At 43.1% G+C, this 25223-nt stretch overlaps 1 protein-coding gene across 1 annotated transcript in view; it reads right to left on the minus strand.

Moving 5' to 3' along the window:
* Positions 1-25223, minus strand: part of LOC147683193 (uncharacterized) — a 502788-nt gene that overhangs the window by 188428 nt on the left and 289137 nt on the right. The window contains exons 19-20 of the mRNA XM_086942506.1: positions 2489-2551; positions 1757-1807 (exon numbers count right to left, since the gene is read on the minus strand). Of these exons, the coding sequence (XP_086798632.1) occupies positions 1757-1807; positions 2489-2551 (114 nt within the window). The remainder of the gene's footprint in view (positions 1-1756; positions 1808-2488; positions 2552-25223) is intronic.

Raw genomic sequence — 25223 nt, forward strand, 5'->3', positions numbered from 1 at the left:
TTGTTAATAGTGCATGATGCCCAGTATCTTGTGTCTGGACTTCCCTGCTAATACAGCAAGAGCCTGCAATTAATTTTCATGTCTAGGCATAATTTGGCTAATTTGTGCATGTTAGGGTCCAGAAGTGAACTCTCAACATCAGTGCCAATGGAAAACAGAATATTCATTATTGTAGACAGCCCTGATTATAGACATTATGTGGAGCCCAGCAGCCATTGATGTTTTTCAAACCTTCTGCACTGCCTCTCTGCCGGATCAGGAGCCTAATACACAGTCTCACAACAGAGACTCTGTGAGGTTTACAGTCAGGGATTAGCAGTGAGACTCATCGTAAGTATTCACTGCCTTGTGGACTGTGCTGAAAGGCTGTTTTCATGGATTCTACTCCAGGCCTTTGCATCCTGGGCCACCAACAGTAATTAAATAATCAATGAGCATGGTGGCCTCCAACAGCGTTTGACAAGTTTCACCATGCTTTTGCATGGAAGGCCACAAGGAGGTGAACTTCATAGACCTGCTTTGCGATGTGCGGACAGCATCTAAAACTGTTGATTGTGTGGTTCTCTTGCATAAGCTTGCCAATAGGGACAGTTCATCTGTTTTCCTGGACTTCATAAAGCTCTTAGACTCTGAAAACTGATAATGAGTCCTATAGGAATTGGGTGGTTCTTTATCTGGAGAAATTGCCATTGAATACGGTTCAAAGTGCGGGTGCGTATGCATACCCCTCTTGTTTTCTTTATATTTAGATGACCTTCCCTTGCTTTAATTTACAGTTTGTGGTTGTCCACCTATCACAAGCCAGAAGCCAGTTAACACACTGGTATGCACTAACAATATTGTTAAAATGGATCAGATGTCAGGATGTCTGCAATGTCAGATAGACTATTTGTACACTTATTGCAGCCGAAATATCCTAATTATCAAAACCAGCGAGCCTAAAATAAATGTATTTGACAAGCAAACTCTTACATCTATATGGTGTCTGAGACATGAACTCAGGTAAGTAGAAAGATAATATAAAAATCCTGGAAATATGTTCAGATACAGTTTGCTTTGGTCTGGCTCTCCATGAAATGGTAACATGTAAAGTAAACTATTATCTTACAAGGGTATCCTATAATGAATTTGTCTAGCCCACATGATTAACATTAACTAGAATGTGAATGCTGTAAATCTTTATCTTGTGCCCATGATCGTGGGCATTCACCTTGAAATAGCTCTCAGCTCACTTATAATGGAGTCTGAGGTTCTCCTGTTGAATTTTGATTCTACCATGTAGCAACGGTAAAATTGCATGCAAGTTTACAGGGGCCCCAGTACTGTGCAATTTGTAATCAGGGCCTTAATGTTTTGCTTTGTTGATGGATGGGAAGAATGTGCATTAATTGGGTGGAATGGTTTGAAATTCTCTCTTACCCTAGCAATCCATGACTACTACTGCACTGAGCTAACTAATAGTGCGCATGATTACCATCGCTCAATGGTGAAAACATACATTTACGCATTTGATCCTTATGAAAAGTATGTCTGTGGATATTATAATTCATTTAATATTATTATATGGGGATGTAATGTTTGTACAAACATTTTATTACAAAATCTTAGTACTAAATAAATATATCCTTGCAGGCCTCAAAGGAATTTCCTAAATTCTAAACTCGGACAGTTTAAAATCTGTCTTTCTCTTACCCACAGTAACTCAAACACTTCGATGAAGTCTCACTAGTGCAACATTCGGGCTAGGTGTGATTACCTGACGGCCTTTTGTCCCTGCAGATCCCTTGCGGTCACAGCCAGGCTCACCCTGTAAATAGAAATATGGTCATTACAGAACATGTAGTAAGTCGCAAATATCTAAATTGATTCTGGACAGCACTACCTGCCAATCATGGAGTTGGCTAACCATCAGAGACCCTATCATGGAATGGCATTGCCCACAGCATGTTTATCACAGGGTGCTGATCACAAGTCAGCCTTGTCTATCTCACAGCTTCCTTCACAGAACAGTTCCGTCCATTCTATATATCCCTTTATGATGCAGCCGTGCCCATCACTAGGATGCTACAAAAGAGCTCCCTTTATAAGAGCAGCTCTGCAAATCACTGAGCTCACCTCCGAGCGGCACGTCTCATTGCAGAGATTCAATAATGGAGTAACCATGCCCAGTGGAGTTTTCCACTATGGCACAGCTGTGCCCTTGTCATAGGCCCATCATGAGCAGCCTGGTCCACTAGAAAGCTCCTATGTGGGCATTGCGGTCATAATAAACTCCCCCACCATCATTATGCAACCTCATCCATTACAGAGATCCATCTTGGATCAGCTCTGCCCTTAAAGCCCTGTTGTCTGCAGAACTCTTATTATGAAGCAGTAGAGAGTGCAGACACTGAGCCCACCTCACCTATCCTAAAGCTCATATTATGCCGCAAACCTTGCCCATCGCAAAAGTTCCTTCATTGTCTCGTTCCAACAGGACTGGACTCACCGTGACTCCCTCGGGCCCAACAGGTCCTGGATCACCCTTCTCTCCGACATCTCCTCTTTCCCCCTGTAAGGTTGTTAAAAAACATCGTGAAAATGGGAAAGTCCAGTATTAACATCACTGCATACATCATCTTATTGCAAAGGTAAAGCAAAGTTATCAACCTAACATATGCAAGCGGATGCACCAAAGGATCAACATCACCCACAGAAGGATTTCTGAGACCCAGGAGTTGCAACACCTATCAACCAGACAGAGGGCCTAATTTATATGTTGATGGAGAGTGAATTCCATTGCAACAGCAAAAGTGCCAACATTACATTATGGTTTGCCCGATCTATTTAAAAAGCAGGTGTACCACGGTTGGATAACAGCAGAGACTTCTCCATCTCCACCGAGGTCAAACCCCTCCAAAGACCCAACGAAGTACGGGGTATTGGAGGTTGGCTATATGTCTGCCCAACAAATTTAGATGTACAGACATCAGCAGCGGCCGGTGCAGGATTAGCGCAGTGGGCCGGGGCGGGGCGAGAAGGATGTTGACAGAATAGGGCAATTAAATAAAAAAAACTCTTTTGCTGTCATCTGTCAACCCCCCCGTTTAACCCTCCCCCCCTTGCAGCGGCCCACCCCACCGCGCTTACCTGCACCGGCTGCTGCTGGTTTTCAATGCCTGACACCGTCAGGAAAAACCTGACAGTAAGGGGCATTGAAAAATGCTCAATGTCCCCCTTGTCACTTGTTATCAGATTAAACTCCAATTGAGAGGGGGCATTATTTTTCTATTTAAAAAAAAAAAAACACTTTGCAAATTTGCTGCCACATCATTCAGAAATCAACCAATTAACACGTTCCAACAAGGACCCATCACAATCACAAAACTTCAACTCTGCATTGTTTTTTTTTGTTTTATTACTATCATACCGCTTCCAAGTTCCACAACTCCCACCTCCACCTGTACTCAGCTTTGACTGTCCAGCGTACCTTCCCTGCAAGTCAAGCGTGCAAAGGTAGTTACTGATTATTAAACTGATGTGCAATAGTATGTACACTGAAGCTCTGTCAATACCCAACAGGGAGCTTCACCATTGGAATTCTCCAAGCAGAGATGTTTTAAGGATTAGGTAGAGTGGCTTCTGGCCCAGCCTTTTAAGAGGTCCCCTGATACTGACAGCCTTGTTCTGCAGAGAGTCTTGCCCTGATGACCTTGAATATTTCTTAAACAGATTGTTTTAAATATTTCCCCTTTAATTTTTTTTTAATGTGAGTAGTATGTGAGAGTCTGTTACAGATATTGGTGTCTTTATGTTTCATGCAACAACCATAAAAAAGTTTCTTTTAGATCAAAACAGGCCCTCATATATGAAACTATTAGTAGTAATATTAGTGAGCTGCTGCTGTGTTACAATATTGAAAACACACGTTACTATCAGGGCTGGACTGGCCGTAGCGGGCACCGGGCAATCCCCGGTGCGCCGCACGGGTAGGGGGGTGGTTTGGGGCCCGTAGGAGCCTTTTTTGTTACAGGGCCGTTTTTGCAGGCCGAAAACCAGCCCCGGCAAAGAGCTCGGCAGCATCCACAACGAGGAGTGACGGGCCGAGCACTTTGCCAGGGCCGGTTTTGGTTCCCAGTCCGGCCCAGGTTACTATCCCTAAATATTAGATGTAACAACTTTAGTGGCCTGGCCAGAGAAGGCATGAAAGAGCTGAAATTGTACCATAAATTCAAAGATGTTCCGACCAGGGGCCTCCAAAATGCATTCGTCCTGGGCCCCAAAAATCCTTAAGATGTCCCTGTCTCTAAGCCTTTGACACCACAGTAGAGATTAATCAATTCAACTGATTTCGGTTATATCAATTAGTTTCCAATAAAGGCATTTTACATCAGTGAATTATTTCCAATGATTAGATAACATTTAAAAAAAAAAAAAATACAAACGTGAAAAAAACCAACGTATATCCAAACAGTAATATTGTATGCATATCGTAATTTCTTTAACATGGCAGATGTTTACCGGTACACAGTTTTATAAACCAGATAGTCCTAAGTCTTATGTCACCTTGAGTTAAGTCCACATTAGTGTCACTGTGTGTATCTGCGCTAGCTCCATGAGGTGTGATGCAGTTAGTGTTCTAGAGTAAATGGTCTGAGAGGGTTCAAGTGGAGTAATTGAGAGCTGAGAAAGATCTAAGCTCTGACTGGGGAATGAACATATATGTGCAGATAGCATTACATGTTACTTGAAAAAGATGTACTTCTAGATCACTGCCATGAGCGTCTTTAAATTGCCATGCTCGATGTTCATGAATCTAAGCATGTTGGCTTAGATGTTGCAGAACAGTTAGTCAACCAAGCCACAAAAACAACTCTAAAAGTAACTGTATTCAACAACATACTGCTTGCAGTGTGAAATGGAACTAGGATCATATGCTTAACCCCTTCGCTGCTAATGATGAGCTCAGCTCATCATCAGCCACAGTGGTCGTGTGCGGATGACGAGCTGAGCTCGTCACGTAACGCAGCTTTTCGTAAATTGCCGCACACAACAGGAAAAGCTGCCACAGCGATGCGGTTAAATGGAAATCCCTGGGGGTGTGCTCCCAATTCAAAATTTGTATTTGTGAATCACTGTTAACTATTACCGAAGGCTTCTTGTATTCGTCTTAAATTCGATTTCAGTGTCTGATTCACTAGTTTCACACAAAAACAACACCACCTTCTCAAAGATTTGATTATTAGTTTCTTTTGATAGGTGTAGTGCATTATGTACTTGCAAGTTTGGAAAGAGTTGAACCATCTTCCTTTCATTATGCACCTGCAACAAGCCGATAGTAGTATCGTTGTATTTACAAAGTCTACATTTCTTGGCACAAGACAAAGCATCCTTTCATGCACACTCAAGTTTCAATACTGCGGACTGGTGAAGTCAACATTTGGACAAGTGTAACTCAGTACTGTTTTCGCAGGGGAACAGTAAATACTTCTGTGGGTCTGCTAGGGTTCAAGCAGGTACACATTGCTACTCTTTGCAGAAGACTTTTAGCAGATAAACTGGAGTTAAGGGTAATGTTTTTAATTACCTGTTTTTGTACGGATTTTCATTAGAATTTGTTTTTGACAGCTAGTGATTCCAAGGCTAAATTGTACTTTAACGGTAGTTCTTTTAATACATTAATTATAAAAGTATTTGGACCAATATGTTCTCATTTCAATGCTGCAAATATATAATTTTGATAATGACTCGTTCAAAGTGCGCTATATTCTCAAATTATAATATAGAATCCGCTTTTCGATAAGTTTACTAATGGCACAACAAAGACTGTTTTAGATATAGCTGTCAATGCATGGTCCCAAAGGACCTTCCAGTTCAATAGAGAGAATATTAAATCTGTTTATATAGGACACCCATTGCCCTGCTGCAGCTGATGAATGCATTGGGGGATTTTATGGAGCCAACAAAAAGTGTGAGTAACAAAACTAAAATATATACAATGGCATGCGGGGAAAAAAAGCAAACATGCAGGCCCTTTTTATCTGGGATTCCTCAATTACTAGAATAAATTCCTTCTACTATTTGGGGGTTTTATTCTCGAGTAATGGTGCCTGGTCCCAGCAGGTCCTAAATGCTAAATCCAAGATGAGCAGGAATTGTCATGGGATTTTTAGGATTTACCATAAACTGGGTAGCCGACCTGTTAAGGAGATGGCTGATATATACAAGGCTAGAGAGATGTCCACTGGAACCTTTGAGCGGGACTGTGTAGTTATACCTCTAGTAAACCCCGCCAAGTCGGGTAACACAATTTTTAAACCTCTGTTGTGCCTACCTGAGTCAGCCTCATCCCTGATTGCTCTTAAAGAGGTTGACGTGCAGTATATGGAGGATCTGTTTTTAGTAAAACATTTATTACTTTGATTCTCCACAAAGTCGAAAGACGAAGCAAGTTTTACAAAATCGATTATTTTAGACTGCCTAACTCTGGACAATGTTTCTCATATTCCCTGAATGTTTCTCATATTCCCTAGCTCTCTTATATGAATACATCTTTTAACACTTTATTTAATCTTTCAGTGTGGCAAGATCCACTTGAAGTCTTATCTCTTAATAAGTAGCGTATTGAGGAAACTTTCTTTAAACATATGCATGAACGAAGAATGTATGAAGAGCTGAAGAAACAGACTGTTGCTTTTTATATATTGCTTACTTCCCTGGAAGGGTTGTCAATACTACCTGACTTGTGTAAATAACATCCAACACTATTATGTCTTGATCAGATTACGATTTGGTACAGTCGATCATTTGGTCACTTTCGATAATATGAAGACTCAACTCTCGAACATCACACTCTGCAATGTTCTAGTTTCTCTAAGCAAAGCACTCAGCACTTTATGTTGTTCTGCGACTTTTATAAGAATTTCTGGTGTTATCTAAAAAAAAAGAAATTCTTGTCAGTCAAAAAAAATACTGAACTACCTGTATGCAATTGCAGACCATTTTGTGTGTTTTAATGCTGCTCTTTTTATAAGGGGGGGCATACACCACAGCAAAAGTATTGTGTGTTAGACATTATCAGGGGATGAGTTTGGGCTGCCTTTTTTAATAATTTGTTTATATGATTAGAAGACGAAGTTGGGTTATCTTTTTAACATCTGTATTTTTGTATCTGTATTTTTATGCGGTGTATTTATTGCATGTACTTTTATTGCTGTTTTTAAACTTGCTGAATACAGTTTATCGAATTGTCTTCTACAAGCCAAAGAAGTTAGGATCATTTGTCCTTTACAAAAGTGGAGCTTCAACTGAGGCACCTGCTATGCATATATTAGTAAGTGTTTCCTGTTGAGGTTGAATTTCTGTGGAATGAGCATCAAGGCCAGAATGGACCCTTACCTGCCCGTTCATCCAACAGGCGGCCTCAGTTTTGCACAAAATGTTTACCCAACTGCAGTACTTTCTGCTGGTTAATTAGTAAGTGCTACCTCATTAGGTAAATGTCTGGTCCATTTTCTGCACTACAGCTGCGTAATGGACCACGAGGAAATGTCTTCAGTAACCTTGTGTGCGTTTAATTTCAGCAATGTGATTGTTCCTTGAGAGTCTTATTCCAGAAATCTGTGAAAACATTATTCCTAATATAGAGCAGACGAAGTGACTACAACAATGTGAATCTCCACCAAACAAGAGTAGTTCCTTTTAACTATATGAAATAAGTGCTTCTTTGTTTGGTGATTTCTCAATATACCTCAGCATCAAAAAAGCATCAACAAAATTGGTGAGAAACGTGCGCGTGCGACCTTTGGTAAGATGTCCTTCAACCTATAAAAAATCAGGAAGACCTTTGCATACAACTAAGGTGGACAGGGCGGAGCAACACAGGTGGGAATTTCAGGCGATTTTGCACATCTGCATACTCATAGTATTTGAAAACGAGAACCATAGACTCTGGTCTCACCAGGAGATGAAAAGATAAAACCAACTCGTCATAGTCACTACAGATTTCACTCTGATAGATCAACAATGCATTCACCTCCATCAAGGATTACAGATAGTTTTTGGTCTCAGCTAGACAGCGCATGTGCTGTCTTTGTCTCGAATAGATGTGTTTACTCTGTGGGATAGCCCGCCCACAGGCTTCCCATTTGTTCGCTCCGTCGTCTGTCTCATAATCTTGTTCACCATTTGTCTATAGCATGCATGGTCATTCTTCTTCTTGTGTTTAGCCCTCCCCCAGAGCATGGACCAAGTACTTGTAAACATCCACTGATCCTACTTGTGACCATGTTAGGACTTACTTGTTTCCTTTTTTTTCAGCCCTCTAACAGTGCTTGTGCTTTTACCAGTTCCATCTCCTCCCACTCACCCTCATGCCCCTTCCACAGATCACCACATTCACCTTCCCTGTCACGGCTTTCCCCTTTGCTGCCGATTTCTGTTTCCCCAACTTCATCCCTCCTGTCTCTGCTTTCTTCCTTGCACCTCCCGGTGCTTGCCCTGTCCACAAATCACCTCTTCCCAATCACTGCTTTAAACCCCTATTGTAGTTTGTTGCATTCTAGTAAATAGTGGTATTCAGCCTTTTAATGGTCTCTTAGTCTATAGCTGACATACTAATTGGAGCATGCATGCACAGCTGCTATTACATGGTACACCTGTAGGCTCGGTTTATTTTCTGCACATGTGGTTACAAGATGTGTGTGCGTGTTTACACAATATGTGGTAATTAATCAATGGTGTTTACAGTTGGAAAATCAAACCTCAATTGAATGAGGTATGCATTATTAAAGGGCATGTCAGAGTTTCTAAAGTACCTGTGTCTTCTGCTATAATTACATAGCCATGTTTCCCCTGTGAGAAATGATTGAGCTGTTTGTTTCTAACCTTAATGCTTCTCATTTCATAGGATGGGACTCTATTTCTTTAAATGCCTTCATTCTGGACATTTACTTACTTTTCCCTCATTCATCAGTGAAGTGTTTCCATGTGCCATTGTTGCCAGACTTGAATTCTCTTCAAAGGAGCCAGGCTGAGCCTTGATGTCATCAAGGTCTGTCTGCCCCTCAGGGTTCATGACTAAAGTAATCTTTTTAATGTGGTTGCTGATGCGATGTATTTACTCATGTTCACTACTGTAAGCCAGCCTAACACTGGGATAATTTCTATTTCTTTTATGCAGTTGTATATAGAGCAACACCACCCGAAGGTAGTGGAGGGCTTTTATTAAGCACCAGTTGCTGTTTTAAGCAGTTTTATATACCGTCCAACACCACATGAAGGTATTGGAGCGCTTTACATTAGCACCAGTTCCTTTACAAAAGAAGACACATTCATTTTTGTAGACACAGGGAGATAAAGTGATTTGCCCAGAATCAAGGATGCTAAGCCGAAGCTGAAACTCGTACCCGATTTCCCAGCTCCATAGTCGGCAGCTGTGGCCCTTACACCACATCCTCTCACAAGTGGACGCCAATACATTTCCCTAGCCTCGACCTCAGTTCCACATTTTGTGATTACGGCCAAATCATTTAATCTACCCATGGCAGCCTGGATTTGCTGTTGGATGCCCGTCCACCTCCCATTAGTTGCTGCTTGCCTCGCTGAATAACGTTGCACAGATCTTCTCCTCCCCAACTCTGCTTTTCACATTTTTTGGGGACAGTTTTATACAGCGCCAACACCACCTGAAAGCATGGAGGAGCGCTTTACATTAACTCCAGTTACTTTTTGGTGCAGTTTTATATAGCGCCAACACCACCGAAGGTGGAGTACTTTACATTAACCCTAGTAACTTTTACGAGGACACTGTAAACGTAGGCAACTCACTTAATCTCCCAGTGGCAGCCCGAATTTGGCCGTGGAATAATTCTGTCATCTGTTTCCCTGTCCCCATGACAGCGGGCAGGAAAACAGGTGAAAACTCCACACCCAACAAGTGAGAGCAGTTTGACAGCTCCTGTTTACTGGGAGCAGAGTTAGTGTTTGCTTTTGCGTACCGGGATCTGTGACAGCGAAAGCAAACTGCTATCTCCCGAGGGTGGGCACCTCTGGAGATAGCAGGAGCCCGCCCTGGGAGATGGCAGTCCCCCAGGACCATAAATGACTCCAGGAGGGTGGACGTGCAGCCCTAATACTTTGTTTTGCACTGGCCGGCCCCAAGAAAGTGGTGGTGCCAGGGCCGTATATGCCCCGGGAGGGGGGCCTCAGGCCCCCCTCAAGGTTCAAATTTTGGATTTGCCCTGTGAAGGTTGTGATGCCCGGGACCAGAAGTCCCGCAGACCTGCTACATATTGTTATATTTAGCTCTGGGGAGGTGGTGGTCCCTTGGGCTTCTAAAAGCCCCAGGGAGGGGGGGAACCTTCCTTTAAAAAAAAAAAGCCCCAGGGAGGTGGTGGGCGCTGGGTCCAGGGTACTCTATATACATATAGAAGTACCCTGGAGACATTTGCGGTCCCTAGGGCCTGAGGGGGGTGCGCATCCCCCCACTCTAATATGTATATGTAGCCCCGGGAAGGTAGTGGTCCACGGGCCAAATAAATGCCCCTGAGTGAGGCCACGTGTGCCCCTTTAATTAATTATATAAAAATATGCATCCCCCAGGACATGGTCCTGCCGGGGGCTTCATTAAAAAGAAGCGCACAAGGCCACGCTTGCTTTTTTTATTTTTATTTACGGCAATACTCACGAATATTCGCAAAAATGTCTGTGAATTATTTAAAAAAGTTTTTTTGCCCTGGTATGGATCCCAGGGGGACCTCAAGACCAAGGCTAGAGGGTTATGGACTTCGTACCCTGGCCCCTTTTCTTTTTTTTGTGTGTTTGTTTGGACTCGTTTGAAGCCTAGTTCCAGAATGGCTGCCAACACTTCTTGGTTGAAGTGTTGCCAACCAATCAGAGATGTGCAGATCTCTGCACGAGTTCATCATTATTCACGAAGGCTTTGCAACCCTAGATATACAAATTTGGATTTACTTTAATATCTCGAAGACTACTGAATGGATGTACACCAAATAACAAAAAACATTCTTTCTGAAACAAAAGCTACTTTTTTTGCCAAATTTGGTGTTGTTCAGTCCAGCGGACCAGGCTATATATATATATATATATATATATATATATATATATATATATATATATATATATATATATATATATATATATATATATATATATACATGTGTATATGTATATATATATGTGTATGTATATGTATATGTATATATATATATATATATATATATATATATATATATATATATGTATATGTGTGTTACACAGTGGTGGTTGCCTGCAAATCGCAATTAAACTTTCCCAAACAAATTTGTCCACTTCAGCTCCTTTCTGCAAAGTTTTGTGGTGTTCATCAAACAGGACCAAGATAAAAGGAGGGGGGTGCTAAATCTTTGATTTCCTACCTTTACAAGGTTTTGATATTTTGTATGAATCTATTCAGCTGTTTTTGTGAATTTTGCATTTAAAGAAGGGCTTTAGGTGGTCATGAAGGGGTTGAAAATAATTATATCTGGACTGCCCGTGTCAGGATATACTCTGAATGGTCACTGCAAAGTAGACTAGTCAATCCAGTTTAACCAATACATTGTGGCAGCCACTGCAGGAGTGAAAATGAATTAAATGATAAGGGGGCTGGGTGACCCCAACAGTGACTCCAATGGACAAGGCCCACCACCCCTTATTTGGCTGGTCACAACATGGACAACATGTTGTGGCAGTCATTACAGGACTCTAGGTCATGGTCCCCATTGAAATGCATTGTAGTGAATGACATGTTTTGAAGGTTACATAAGGGAGCACATACAAAGGGTTAGATTTGAAATTATTTTTGGGCTGTAACATACTAATTATAGGAGTTGTTGTTTATTGTAGTTTGATTTTAACCTGTTTAAGAGAAAACTGTTTTCCCCCTGTTTTTCTCATAGAGGTTATGGGAGGTGCTGCAGCAGCCAAAATGAGAGCATGTTTGTTATACATTTACACAGTTTACCTCAGCCATGTGAGAGCAAAGTTTGATATCATGACTAAAACATGTGTTTCTAACAGAAGAAACAACCTGTCATTTGATTTCTCATTGTACTACTGCAGCTTCCCAGTATTCTAATGAACAACTAGAGCACTAACACTCTGTATTTATGACAACAGTGTGACACATGGCCCACTTGAAACCATCTTGATGGAATCAAAGCTGCAAAACTTAAAGCATTTTCTTTAGAAATTAAAAAATAAGCCGGTTTGTTTTGTCATAGACATGATGGCTAGTGCTCCAGCAAGCTAAAACAAGGACACATTTCTTATGACTTCTCAAAAGTTCTTGTCTTCTATGTCAGTAAAACATTCAGACATGCAAACTGAAATATGTACTTTCAACATCATCAGCATTCAGTCAGTTAACTCACCAGAGTGCTGATGCAGCTTCCCATAGTGCTCTAATAAACAACTAGAGTGCTAAAAGGTGTATTTGTGACAACAGTGTGGCATATCTGAAGCCATCTTGATGAAATCCAAATTGTAAAACCTAAAGCATTTCATTTAGAATTCAACAAAATGAGGGAGTTATTTTTGTCATAGAAATTTTGGTTAGTGCTCTAGAAAACTAAAATGACAGATGGTAGCTGATGTGTCTAAGGATACCAATTATGAGTGAAGCAGCAGTCCGATTTGTTTGTGATATAGGTTTAAAATATGTGCCTCTCAGCCCACATACAACCAAGTGTCACCCCTTCATCCGCATCCCCTTCTGTTCGAGTTTGATTTCCACAGGTGTGCGGATGGAGAGGCCGTGGACTAACATCTGTGCTTGTCTGAAAGTTGTGAGGCGTTATCAGGCATTAGAAAGAAGTCTAGTATTGGAAAGATTTGTTTGACCCTGAGTAGGATGAAAACCCTCACTGGCCCAGGTGAAAGTGACACAAATATCACGGAGACCAATAAATGGGTAAGAATTTGGGTAGACAGATGGGTCCCGAGCTGAGTGGGTGAATTTGTTCCTGATCTAACCATGTGTCAATCCAGGATCAACCCGTCCTATTGGAAGTTGTGGTATGAGTAGTTACATGTGCTGACAAAAGTAATGGACTTCCCTTGTGGGGCCCCTGTAGTTGTTATGTTTGCAGTAGTGTATTGAAGAGGTGACTCATTAATAGTATCACAATCCCTTGTAATCACCGGGTAAATACTGCATGTAGCAGCAGGGAAAAACGCTGGTGGTCCAGGAAGGGACACTTTATACTGATTAAATGTGCTTCCCGGTGACCATCGCCTGTGCTGAGGTGGCTGCCAAATCCTGTATTTATGTAAATCTATACCTTTTTTGAAGGCATAGCTTGGTGGGGGGCTACCAGTAAATTGTCTGGCAGTCTACAAACATGTTAGTTTAGGGTTACCTCTTTCAGCCTTGCTGTTGGTATGGCTATGTCAGGTTCTGGTCAGGGGAGTTCTTTTCTTGTTCTGCCATCTCTGCTGTTGAATCTGATTCTAACTAAGCTTTAGTTTGAGACAAACAAATTATGCTGAAAAAACTGAGCTTACTCTAACTTTGGCCAAAGTGAGCCTAAATTTTAAAATGACTGATGCTGCCTACAGCCATATTTTCTGCATGTCATCATCTTTTTGTCTCGGTCTCGCCCTACACACAGACTATTAATGCACAAGCAACTTTGCAAATACTGTTTATTTTAAGATGTAATGTCACTTTCCTATGTATATGATGGTGTTTCTTTTCTTTATGCACAGTATCCCACTGAGAATTAATGTTCCCAAGGTCTCACCTATTGGGACCACGGTCTTCGATAGGAGAACTTGTAATTGTACATCAAGTAGCGACATAGGCTGTTGTAGTAGTATACTGCTCCTGGTCATGTTCGGAATGTGAGTACCTGGATAGCGCCAAGCACGATCTTTACGGCGGGATAGAATGAAAATGGAGCGGAAGAGGGTGTGGGGGGGGGTGAGTTGGGCAAAGGGTTTCCGCCTTTACTATGGTATTGTTTGTTGTCCTTGAAGAAACTGCAAATGGTGAAAATATAGTGCTGAATTTGAAATGTATGTTATGGAAAATTCAATAAAGACTATATACAAACAAGCATTGGCATAGCCAATAGATCTCGCCTTTGGGACCTTATAAGTATTTTGCCATGCAGCACATTATCCCAAGTGCTACAACATCTACTGTTACTTACTGTGACCATGATGTCAAATGCTGATTTCTAGAATGGATATTTTAGTCAACAGAGCAACCAGACATGACTTATTTCACTGTGGTGCCCTCCTGTCACATTGTGCTTTTCCCTTAAAGCATATTTGTTATCTGGCATGGTTTCAACACCAGAATTAACTCTGGATGCCTGAAGAAGTGTGAGCCGCAGTTAGTACTGCCCTAGTTCCTGACAGGGTGTGGAGAAATCCAGGCCTCAGTTGGACCCTGAGCACACCAGATCTTGAGTTATAGACTGCGCTCTTTGCCTGTTTCTACTCAGGGTCAATCCAGTGACTCGAAATCAGTATCCATATCCATCCTGATCACCAACGATTAGCTCCAAACCCTTCCTTGTAAACAATAACCCTGCATGCAAGACCACATGCAGGGCTCCAAGCTCTGTATTGTAAGCAATACTCCTTGCAAGCCATGGTGCATAAAGCGCATGTGCTGTCGCAGGTGAGACCTAAAAAATTACCATTCTCATACTGATGTGGACTACTTGTTGGCAGTCGTGCACTAGTGCACAAGCAAAATGCTGTCACTCGTGCAAGAAAGCAAGTGACTGAAGTTGGGTGACTGATTGCTTTATGCTATGTGTGGTAATGTGGGAAGCAAAATGTGCGTGACACTTGAGCAGACCAGTGGATGAAGAGAGCTGATCGAAAACCCTTTTATGTACATATAGATGCATGTATTTTTATTAGGAATATGTTAGAAAACATGAGCGTAGTGAGATTGTCCAGGCCATACCCAAAAATGTCAGGGTGGGACAGCTGGTACCATAAGCCCCTGAGTTTCACCACTGCCCTCCCATTTGCTTGACCTGGATTGAGTTGGGGTACAAACCTGTGATTTGCACCTGACAGATAAAATTGTAGAGGGATGCCAATCCTGTAGATCTTCCAAAAGCACCGGCAGCAGAGAAAAAAATGTAAAAAACAAACTGCTCTTTCTAGAGTAGTGGAAAACTGTGAGAGAAGAAGCACTATTGGCCATAGCCAAGAAAGGTAATGTTTTTGGATATTTGTAAGGGTGATCAATTTGTTTGAGCTGCGTATGTAACGTCACATCACACCTGAGGAGGAAAGGCTTAATTTGCTGAGTTGGAATTTTCACCTGTTAACTGTATCTTGTATGTGCACAGCCAGGCTTGCACCTCCACGGATCTGTCTTACTGTGGCTCAGCTCTGCTGAATAACATGCCTCATTCACATTTGTAGAGCTCCTGGGTTGTCTATTTGAAGACTGTGCGGAAGTTAAGAGAGGCCGCGCAGATGAACCTACCGGTCCAGCACCACTCGTGATGTGCTCAAGGACATCGTGCCCTGCGCTCGCCTCTCTGACGTACTTTGTGTGACTCCGCAGACATCCCCCTGCACGCAGCATAGGCTTTCATCTCCCTTGCGATCAAATAGCTGTCAGCAGAGAGTTGATTAAAAACCGGCGTGATTAGCAAGGCCCGGTAGCACGGAGCCCTGCATTTCTCGCAATGAGTTGCTGCGTAACGCAGCCACGCGCCTGAGGTAATATAAATTTTTATAGTCAATTGTGTCCCCTAACGTGAACCCCACCGTCTCCATGTACGAGCTTAAAGTGCATGTAACTTCCCTCCTCGACCTGCTATGAAGACGCAAATACATTTGCGTCCAACGTTAACATGTCCTCTTTCAGATCCACCATGAATGGATCGATAATTCAGTTCCTAAGTATGCCTTGCCAACGTCTTTTCATGGTGCACTTCCACGTTTTTCCTAGTCCTGCAGAACCAGGCCCTGATATCTGCCATCGAGCCCTTTCTGTTCTCTGCCTCCTGAAAGCTGCAACGTGGGATGCATCCCTGACCTCTGTCCTACTCCCTGCGCGGCGAGCGGTGCCCGGCTCGGCCTGCTTGCCTGCCAAAGACAGTATTTTGCCTTCAAGTTATCAGTATAGCCGAGTTCAGCTCCTCGAAAACACATTCCAGTCTAGCAGAATAGATAAACATTTCCCCGGCTGCAGAGCAAAGGGCCCGGCCTCTCTGTCTCCATGCAAGTAATTCATTGCTCCTGTTACCATGGTAGGCCCATGGCCCCTCGCATTACACGCAGACATGTAGTCACATATACACGCATTAATAGTCAGTATAGAGTAGCCTCTGCCCGAGAGACCTTTTCCTTCTAGATAATATAGTTCCCCAAACACAAGATATTAGATATGATTTAGGAACAAGTTGATCTGACATGCCAGACTTCTGTCTCTTTCCTCTAGTGCTAAATGTCAAGTCCCCTGCACCCTCCAGCCTCACGTCAGTCACACGTCATGCTGCTGCACGCGCATCCTTGCTACAGATTTCTGCTGACACTGCAAGATTCCACTATGTATCCACCCACTTGTGACACTTTCATGTGACGTTTCTAGCACACACCTCTGTGTATGCCCTAGTGCACGCCTTCTGATTACGTATTGCTACGCACATGTGTTCTTATCTCGTTTCTCTCAGCTGTTACGCCTTCTGTATTCATCACCATTCTATGCATTAACTATAAAAGTTGTACTCTGTCAATAAAGTATGCTCTATCCCTTCCTGATCCTTTATGGTGAAAGGAACATGATACCCTGGTTCGAACCATTCCATTTTATGGAATAAAACCCCTTATAACTCAGCTGCCACGGACTTTGTCTCTTTATTTTCGATTGAGTTATTTTATTGAACTTTACTGCATAGAAATTCAGACGGTAAATATTTATTTACCACATTAATTTGGCGCCCGAACAGGGACCCCTCCCCCACCCCACGCGCCGGTAGGTGCGTTGCAGGCTTTGCCCCCTGCCCCAGCCAAGACGGACAATTACGCGTACCCGCAGGATTTCCTGTATCTCCCTCAGGCCTACGGAGGTGACGGAGACTGCGATCAGCACCCAGACGAGGCGGTGAGGAGTGCGGAGGATCCCGACCAGAGCCCAGCCAAAGAGAACAAGGTCCGAGGTATCTAGAGGCCCACCAGTTCCGAAGTATCTACGTCACGAGTCGAGTCGAGTCCAGTCCGGTCCAGTCCAGTCGAGTTTCCGAGGCCTTCCGTTCCGTGCTTCCCGGTGAGTACCGTTGCTGGGGACGCATCTAGACGGGTGCATTACTATGTATCCAGTAAAGACGGGTTTGGGTACACAGACCCGGTCTGCACTGTTTTAGCAGTGTATCTGTACTGTTTAGCAGTATATCAAGACATTCAAGGGATTGATTTTGTTTTCGTTTTAGAGTTCAAGGGTAGTCAATATGTGTTCAAAATATTTTTATGTGATTAATGTCGTGGTATGAGTGACTGTTTGATATACATTACTGTGTTTTTGTGTCAAAAGTGTGTTCAGGTTCAAGTAAGTATCAAGTACCGAGTACCAAGATGCCATTATTCAGCAAATTAAAACAGATAGGAACTAGAAAAGGGATACTAGAGGAAGCAATTCCTGTCCCACCCAGTGACACTCCCGGAAATTTTATGTACCATAAGCATGGCTTCGAGGCCATACGGTACCTAGATTTATGGGCCGATTATACTAAGAACCTAGAAGAGAAATATAGATGGCCCGTTACAGGGACATGGGATGCAGATTGCATCATGAGAGTAGAAGAAGCACTATGGAAAAAGAAAGCCAGACAATCTCAGAAAGATGCCATAGAATTGTGGCGTAAAGAATCGCATAAACGAACAGAAAAAGAATTCAGAAAAGCAGAAAAACATAGGGAAGATTCAGAAAAAGCCCGTGAAAATGAATTAGTTGAGGAAGGTATACGAGTCAAAGCAGAACAAGTAGACCGACAGCGAAATACTCTTGCGAATGGTATGTATCCTCTTTTGGCCGAGGGTTTACCTAAGGCCACCCCGGAAGTACCAAAAGATCTGCCCCCTCCATTAGTTCCGACTAAATTACGCCACAAGACCGCAAAGGACATATTCCTTTCTTCCTATTTAGACGATGTAGCTCCCGCATATACAAATGCACGTGTCCATGCACCCCCTGCTGACGGCAACCTACCCCAAGATAATCTACACCCACTTCCGCAACAACAAACTCCACCTCCTCCCGTTCCTGCGCCTGTTCCCCCAGCACTTCCCGCACCTATTATCACTTCCCCTCTCGTTATTCCTGGCATTAATCCACTAAATCCTTTTGGGCCCGGCACCTCAGGAGGTGCGACAGGAGGTTTTCGAACACCGCCACAAGCACATCGACTGACTTATAGGGATTTAGCAAAACAACGTACACCTCAAACAGCGAGTTACGACATACTTAAAGAGCCTCTCACAGACTGTAGATATGATCCAGTACCCGGTAAAGACGACAGAATGATGCTAGCATCAGTACGTCTACGACGAGTTGCAAACTATTTAAGGTTACTACCAGGAATGATTGATCATCCAGACAGAATATATCATTTTGTCCAAACGGGGGAAGGTCCTGAAAGTATTGGCGAGGCCATGGCATACCAGAAAGTTGACACTCAAGGTATGATATTACGCTTCTTCATAAACTGCTTGATAAGAGATCAAGATAGGCCTGGCGTAGACAAGGAAGAGATGAACGCACTTAACAAATGGGGTCAGAATATAGCAGACGGAAAGCATGATAAACAGAGTTGTATAGATAACATGTACAGAAGGATCCGAAAAGCAGTAGTACAAATACATGAAAGAAGAAAGCCTGAAAGAGAAATAGATACAGACAAGAATGAATCCTCGGAGGAGGACGAACAACCAGAGACCACAGCTGAAACATTGCAATTACCAGCTAGAGAAATGATAGCATATGTAGGTAAGGGAAGACCCTTTAATAATACAATGCGTCCGGTACGTCCAGAAAGTAAGAGACTTTTTCACGCTGCTATGTCAAATCCGAGGACTCCTGAACATTTGTTTCAGGCTACCGATAAAATACTTCAAGAACGAATGGGGTACCATGTACTCGATTCCATGGATGAACAAGAACTAGCCCGGTCCGCCGTGCAATGGGCTGACAATTCTAGTACGTATAATGATGATGCAGTAGCTCAGACGTTTTTGAGCCTTTCCCCTGATGAACAAAAGTTAGCTAGTGTATACATGATTCAGCATCTCATTACGTTGTTCAAAAGCCAACATTCTGATCCAGGTCCCTTACCGGATATATTAATAGAACTGCTCTCTAATAGATGGAGAGGCCTAGGTACTGATTTAATTAAAGAAATTCTAGAAAATAGACACAAGTATAGTACTTTTCTGAAACCACAGTTTATGTCAGCTCCACCACCCCCAGAAAGAAAAATGTTTTACTTCGATAGACAGAATCCCTTACGGGAAGTACATCCGGTCAGAAAAGATGATGACACACTAGAACGTGTATTTGTATATACACCCCTCACTAAAATAGAATTGCTAGAAATGAAGAAACTAGTACCCTGTCACGATAAAGACCCTGCAGGTTTTCACCGAGAAATTAAAGATATGCTACTCATGGGTGACTACACGTACTCAGATATTATGAAAATGTTAAAAGTACTGTTGCCTGCTGGCATTTACGAGAAACTCAAAGAAAAAGAATGGGAGGTGGGAGATAAAAAGATTAACTGGACCGAAATAGAAGACGAGGAAAATGGACGTACCCCAGGGTTAGGCCTTGGGGAAAAAGCTAAAGCATTACCAGGATTAATTGTACAGGTTTTGCCAAGATTATTGACAACGAAAAAGGAAGACTGGGACGCAATCTCAGTCTGTAAGCAGAAACACGATGAAGACACTAGTGATTTTTATTCTAGATTCGAGAAATGTTTTATTATTAATAGTGGCCTGAAACCAAGTAGCGAGTCATACCCGCACCTTTTTGTAACCAAATTAGTCGAGAATTCCCTGCCCCAGGTTAAGAACCGTGTATATAAAGTCGAAAGCACATGGCAAGCAAATACGCCATCCCAAATGTTACAAATGGTACAGTACCACCAGAATAGAATTAGAGAAGAACAAGATCACGAACAAAGACGTATGAAAGATACGAAAATGAAAATGTTAGTCGCTCAGTCAGTCCGAGCTGACGGTCAGAAAAGGGGTATGACACAGTCTAATAATTTGGCGGCTCCTGTTAAAGGGACGTGCAACTACTGTAAACAGCCAGGTCACTATGTAAATGAATGTACCGTCCTGAAACACAACATAGCCACAGGTAAAACTAAAGAGAGACCCCGTCAGCCTAGACAGGACCAGATCCAACATCAGGTCCAGCAACATGTTCCACAGAACACCCAGCCAATGCATGCTCCACAACAGACAGTACAGACAGTAGCGGTACCACAGCCACAGCCTATTGCCGCGACAAAGCAAGTTTCACAACAGATGTACCAGTATGCACAATCTGATTACCCAGATTATCAGCGATACACATGAAACAGCCTAGAGAGGGAGGTTGGCTTGCCTCTTATTGAAATCCCTGTAGATCAAGAGGGTCCTTATGTACATAGTCAAGTGTTAGGAAAGGATAGAAAGTTTCTGATTGACACAGGGGCAAGTCGAACAACAATAAGTCACGATGAGGTTCCAGGGGCACCCCTCTCAGGCTCACAGAATGTTTCCCTTGGTTTTTCAGGACAGCCTATTGTTAATGAAGTATCGAAACCTGTTCCCCTAGCAGTTGGTCCATTGTCACGCACTACAGACTTACTACTCACGAAGTCATGTCCGGAAAACTTGTTAGGTATCAAGACACTGAAAGCTCTAGGAGCTGTAATATGTTGTTCTCCGGAAGGAGTTAGACTGTTTTTACGTGACTTCAAGGGTCACTATGTGTTACGAGATTTTGATGACAGATTGAAAAATGTACCAGACCATTTGTGGGCGAAAGGCCCAACTGATGTAGGTTGTATGCACATTACACCATACCGAGTGACACTCAAGCCAGGAGTTGTACTGCCCCGAATCAGACAATACAAGTTACCACCTGATGCTGTAGTGGCTTTACTGGAAATCATTGAAGAGCTCATTGCACAGGGAGTGGTTGTCGAAACCGACTCCAATCTATGTAACTCCCCTATCATTCCGATTCTTAAACGTACTGACCCAAATGCACCACCAGTTTATCGGTTGGTGATTGATCTGCGAGAATTAAATAAATGCATTGTGCCACAGTATCCTGTGGTCCCTGACATCTCATCCTTGTTGACTGCTATTGATTCAGAGGCGACGTTCTTTACTGTAATTGACCTCAAGAACGCCTTCTTCAGTGTCCCCATTGATCCGGAGAGCCAATATCTTTTCGGTTTCTGTTTAAATGGCCGAAGCTTCAAATTTGCACACGCACCTCAAGGATTCACAGAAAGCCCCAGCATCTACAGCCAAGCATTGAAAAGACAACTTGACAGTATTCAAATGCCAGTTAACACTGCCCTGCTGCAGTACGTCCATCTGCTGATCACCGCTCGTAGCGAACCTGAATGTGAACACGCATCACTGACAGTCTTACATTTTCTGGCTGACAAGGGACACAAGGTTTCCCCTTCAAAGTTACAATTCTGTGTTCAGCAAGTGGTGTACCTTGGGCACTTGCTGTCCAAGAGGGGGAGACAGCTAACACCTGACCGCATCGAGTTAATTGCACACTTACCGCAACCCACGACACAAAAGGAAGTGCGGGCCTTCATTGGCCTCACCTCTTACTGCAGGCAATGGATTCCCCAGTACGCATTTCTAGCCAAGCCACTTATACAGTTGACAACACAGGAGGCAGCGACTTCGACTGCCCTCCCTTGGACTCAGGAACACACACAGGCTTTTGATGAATTAAAGAAAGCATTATGTCAAGCACCAGTTTTAGCAACACCTTGTTACAGCAAACCTTTTACACTCTTTGTTACAGAACGTGATGGCACAGCATTATCTGTCCTCACACAAGATCAAGCAGGTTCACATAAGCCTTGTGCTTATTTTTCGAGTACATTAGATCCAGTAGCCCAGGCTCTGCCTGCGTGCTTGAAATCAGTTGCAGCAACAGCCTTAGCAATCCGACAAAGTGATTCCATAGTGTTAGGACACCCCCTGACAGTACAAGTTCCACACTCTGTGGAAGTTCTTTTAAACAGAACACAGACTCAACACTTGACCATAGCACGACTGACAGGTTATGAATTGACATTGTTCCAGCCACACATAGAAATCAGACGCTGTAACATACTCAATCCTGCCACATTGTTACCTTCGAACATTACAGATCCAGCTCCACATGACTGTATAGAGATCATTAATGCAGTAACAAAGCCCCGACGAGACTTGACAGATGTTGCACTGACTAACCCAGACCTGACACTTTACGTGGATGGTTCATGTATGAGAACAAGCACAGGCGAATTAGTGGCCGCATATGCAGTGACCACTGAAACTGAAGTCAAAGAAACACACCGTATTGATACATTGTCTGCTCAAGCTGCAGAGCTCATTGCTCTGACCCGAGCCTGTATAATAGCCAAAAACAGGAATGTTAACATATACACAGATTCACGTTATGCATTTGGAGTGGTACACGACTTCGGTGTACTCTGGCAGGAAAGAGGTTTCTTGACCTCTCACGGAGCCAAAATCCAACATGGTCCCCTCATTCAAGAATTATTGGAAGCAATACATCTGCCTTCAGCTATAGCTATCATGAAGTGCAAGGCACATACTAAAGTTACAGATACCATTTCCCAGGGTAACGACCTGGCAGATCAAACCGCGAAACACACAGCTCTGACTCATACACATGCAGCTGATATGACAAAGACAATAGTTCCGACACCGACACATTGCATGACAGTTAAGGATCCCGCACTAGATGTAATTGACATACAGACACATGCTACTCCAGACGAAATAAAGAAATGGACTGAACTAGGAGGGATCCAGACAGATCAGGGATGGATGACGAAGGGAAAAGCCACATGGTTTCTCCCCGACTCTATGGTTCAAGTTATGATCAACACTGCACACAGTCCAGCACATCTGGGAGAAAAAGCCATGTTAGACAGTTTACAGAATCTCTGGTACAATAAACATTTACGAGCAACAGCAAAACAGAAAGTGCGTACCTGCATGATCTGTTGTCAGTTCAACCCAGGTAAAAGCATTCCCGTAGAGCAAGGTGGATTCAATCCTCCCGATTACCCTTTTGAAGTCCTCCAGATGGATTATATCCAGATGGAACGATGTCGAGGATTCAAATATGTCCTCGTAGTTGTATGCGCACTTTCCCGTTGGACAGAAGCATATCCAGTCCCAGATTACACTGCTCCGACCACTGCCAAACAGTTGGTTCGTGAATTCTTCCCACGGTACGGTTTGCCTCGTGTCGTGTACTCAGATAACGGCCAACCGTTCTCGTCCGAATTAATGAAGCAGGTTTCACTCCTACTAGGATATCAGTGGAAGTTCCACTGCGTCCGACATCCCGAGGCAGCAGGTCTCGTGGAACGCCACAATCAGACACTGAAAACACGTCTTGCTAAAATCTGTGCCGAGAAAGGGGTAGACTGGATAGTCGCCTTGCCAGTTGCATTGTTTTACATGAGAATGGTTGCACACTCTAGAACAGGGCTATCCCCGTACGAGGTGGTCTTTGGTAGGCCACCGAATATGTGGGGGACGCCTCTGCCTCGAAAAATTACTGATGTTGATAGTAACATGTTGACAGATTACCTTGCCTCCTTGATGTCTGCACTACAATCTTGTCGTTCACAGGTAGCTGCAGCCTTTCCCGACAATACCGAGGTGAAGCCGCACGAGATTACACCGGGGGACTTCGTTTTTGTACGACATTTCGACAGGAGAAGCCCGCTGGAGCCCCGCTGGCAGGAGCCGAAGCTCGTCTTATTGACCACGAGGACGGCAGTGAAGTTGGAGGGCCGCAAGGGATGGGTCCATATGAGTCATGTTAAAAAACTTTACGGATCGCCGCCAGAGACTGACTCTCCCCCCCCTCTAAGGACTGCCCAGATTCCAGTGACTCTAAACTCCCCCTGGTAGAGAAAACTCCTCAACAGGAGTATAAATCAAAGCTGAGGTCTAGCAAGTCAGACAGTTTAATTGTTTAAGTCCTCCCCTAGGTGAATCGGTTAGACCAGTTTCAGACATGTACCCGTTAGACCCCAATAGAGAGAGAGATAGACAGAAACAGCTCAAGAAACGAGAATATTGTAAATCTCTTCGTAGTCACTGTATTGTGACATTATTGATTATGTTTTTTCTGAGTCTTACGATTATTGCTGCAAGTTTTCTGCTACACATGTATTTCCCTCTTTCCATACATGCACATTTCTTTTCAAACAGCACTGTCGAGCATACCTTCAGTGAACTGCCCCCGCATGAGTTAGCTTACCGACTTGCGCTACGCAACAATACTTTTATCAGTATGTTACATCATTCTCATCAGACCAGCAATGCTACCAATTGTTGGATATGTGGCCGACTTCCTCCCTATCAGAAATACAAGGGAGTCTTGCCCCTCTTCCCGTATCCGTTCACACATAATGGTTCCTGTGGTGCCTGGTTTAGTTTAATAAATTCCTTAGACTCTGCGTCCATAGTCTACAAAGGCAGTTGGATATGGGGAAATCTGAACACAGTTCTGCATAAAGCATGTTACCCTAACAAGGAGGGTCTTCCACAAAGGACAGGGACCGATCTAGAAAATGAAGTATATGGATTAGGTAATTATACACTCAACCTCATGATTCTGAATGTCCAGTCTGATACAGGACCAGACTTGCCCTCTATGTCAGTATTATCCATCAAAGGCGAATTATGTGTCAGAAAGAATGGTTCAGTACCTCTAGGTCATAGTAAATGTACTACTGTGATCGAATTCAGTGATAAAGGCAAGTCTACATTCAAAGCTACCCGCCACTCCTATTTCATTTGTGGTCATACAGCCTATATACGTTTGCCACTAGATTGGGATGGGACATGTTACATTGCATTTTTTCTGCCACCTGTTTTTCTAGCTCCACCTGATTATCATAGAAACTCTCATCTAGTTCATAGACCCAAGAGAGATCTCCCGC

This window comes from Lissotriton vulgaris, chromosome 11 (genome assembly GCF_964263255.1).
Source record: "Lissotriton vulgaris chromosome 11, aLisVul1.2, whole genome shotgun sequence".
NCBI lineage: Eukaryota > Metazoa > Chordata > Amphibia > Caudata > Salamandridae > Lissotriton > Lissotriton vulgaris.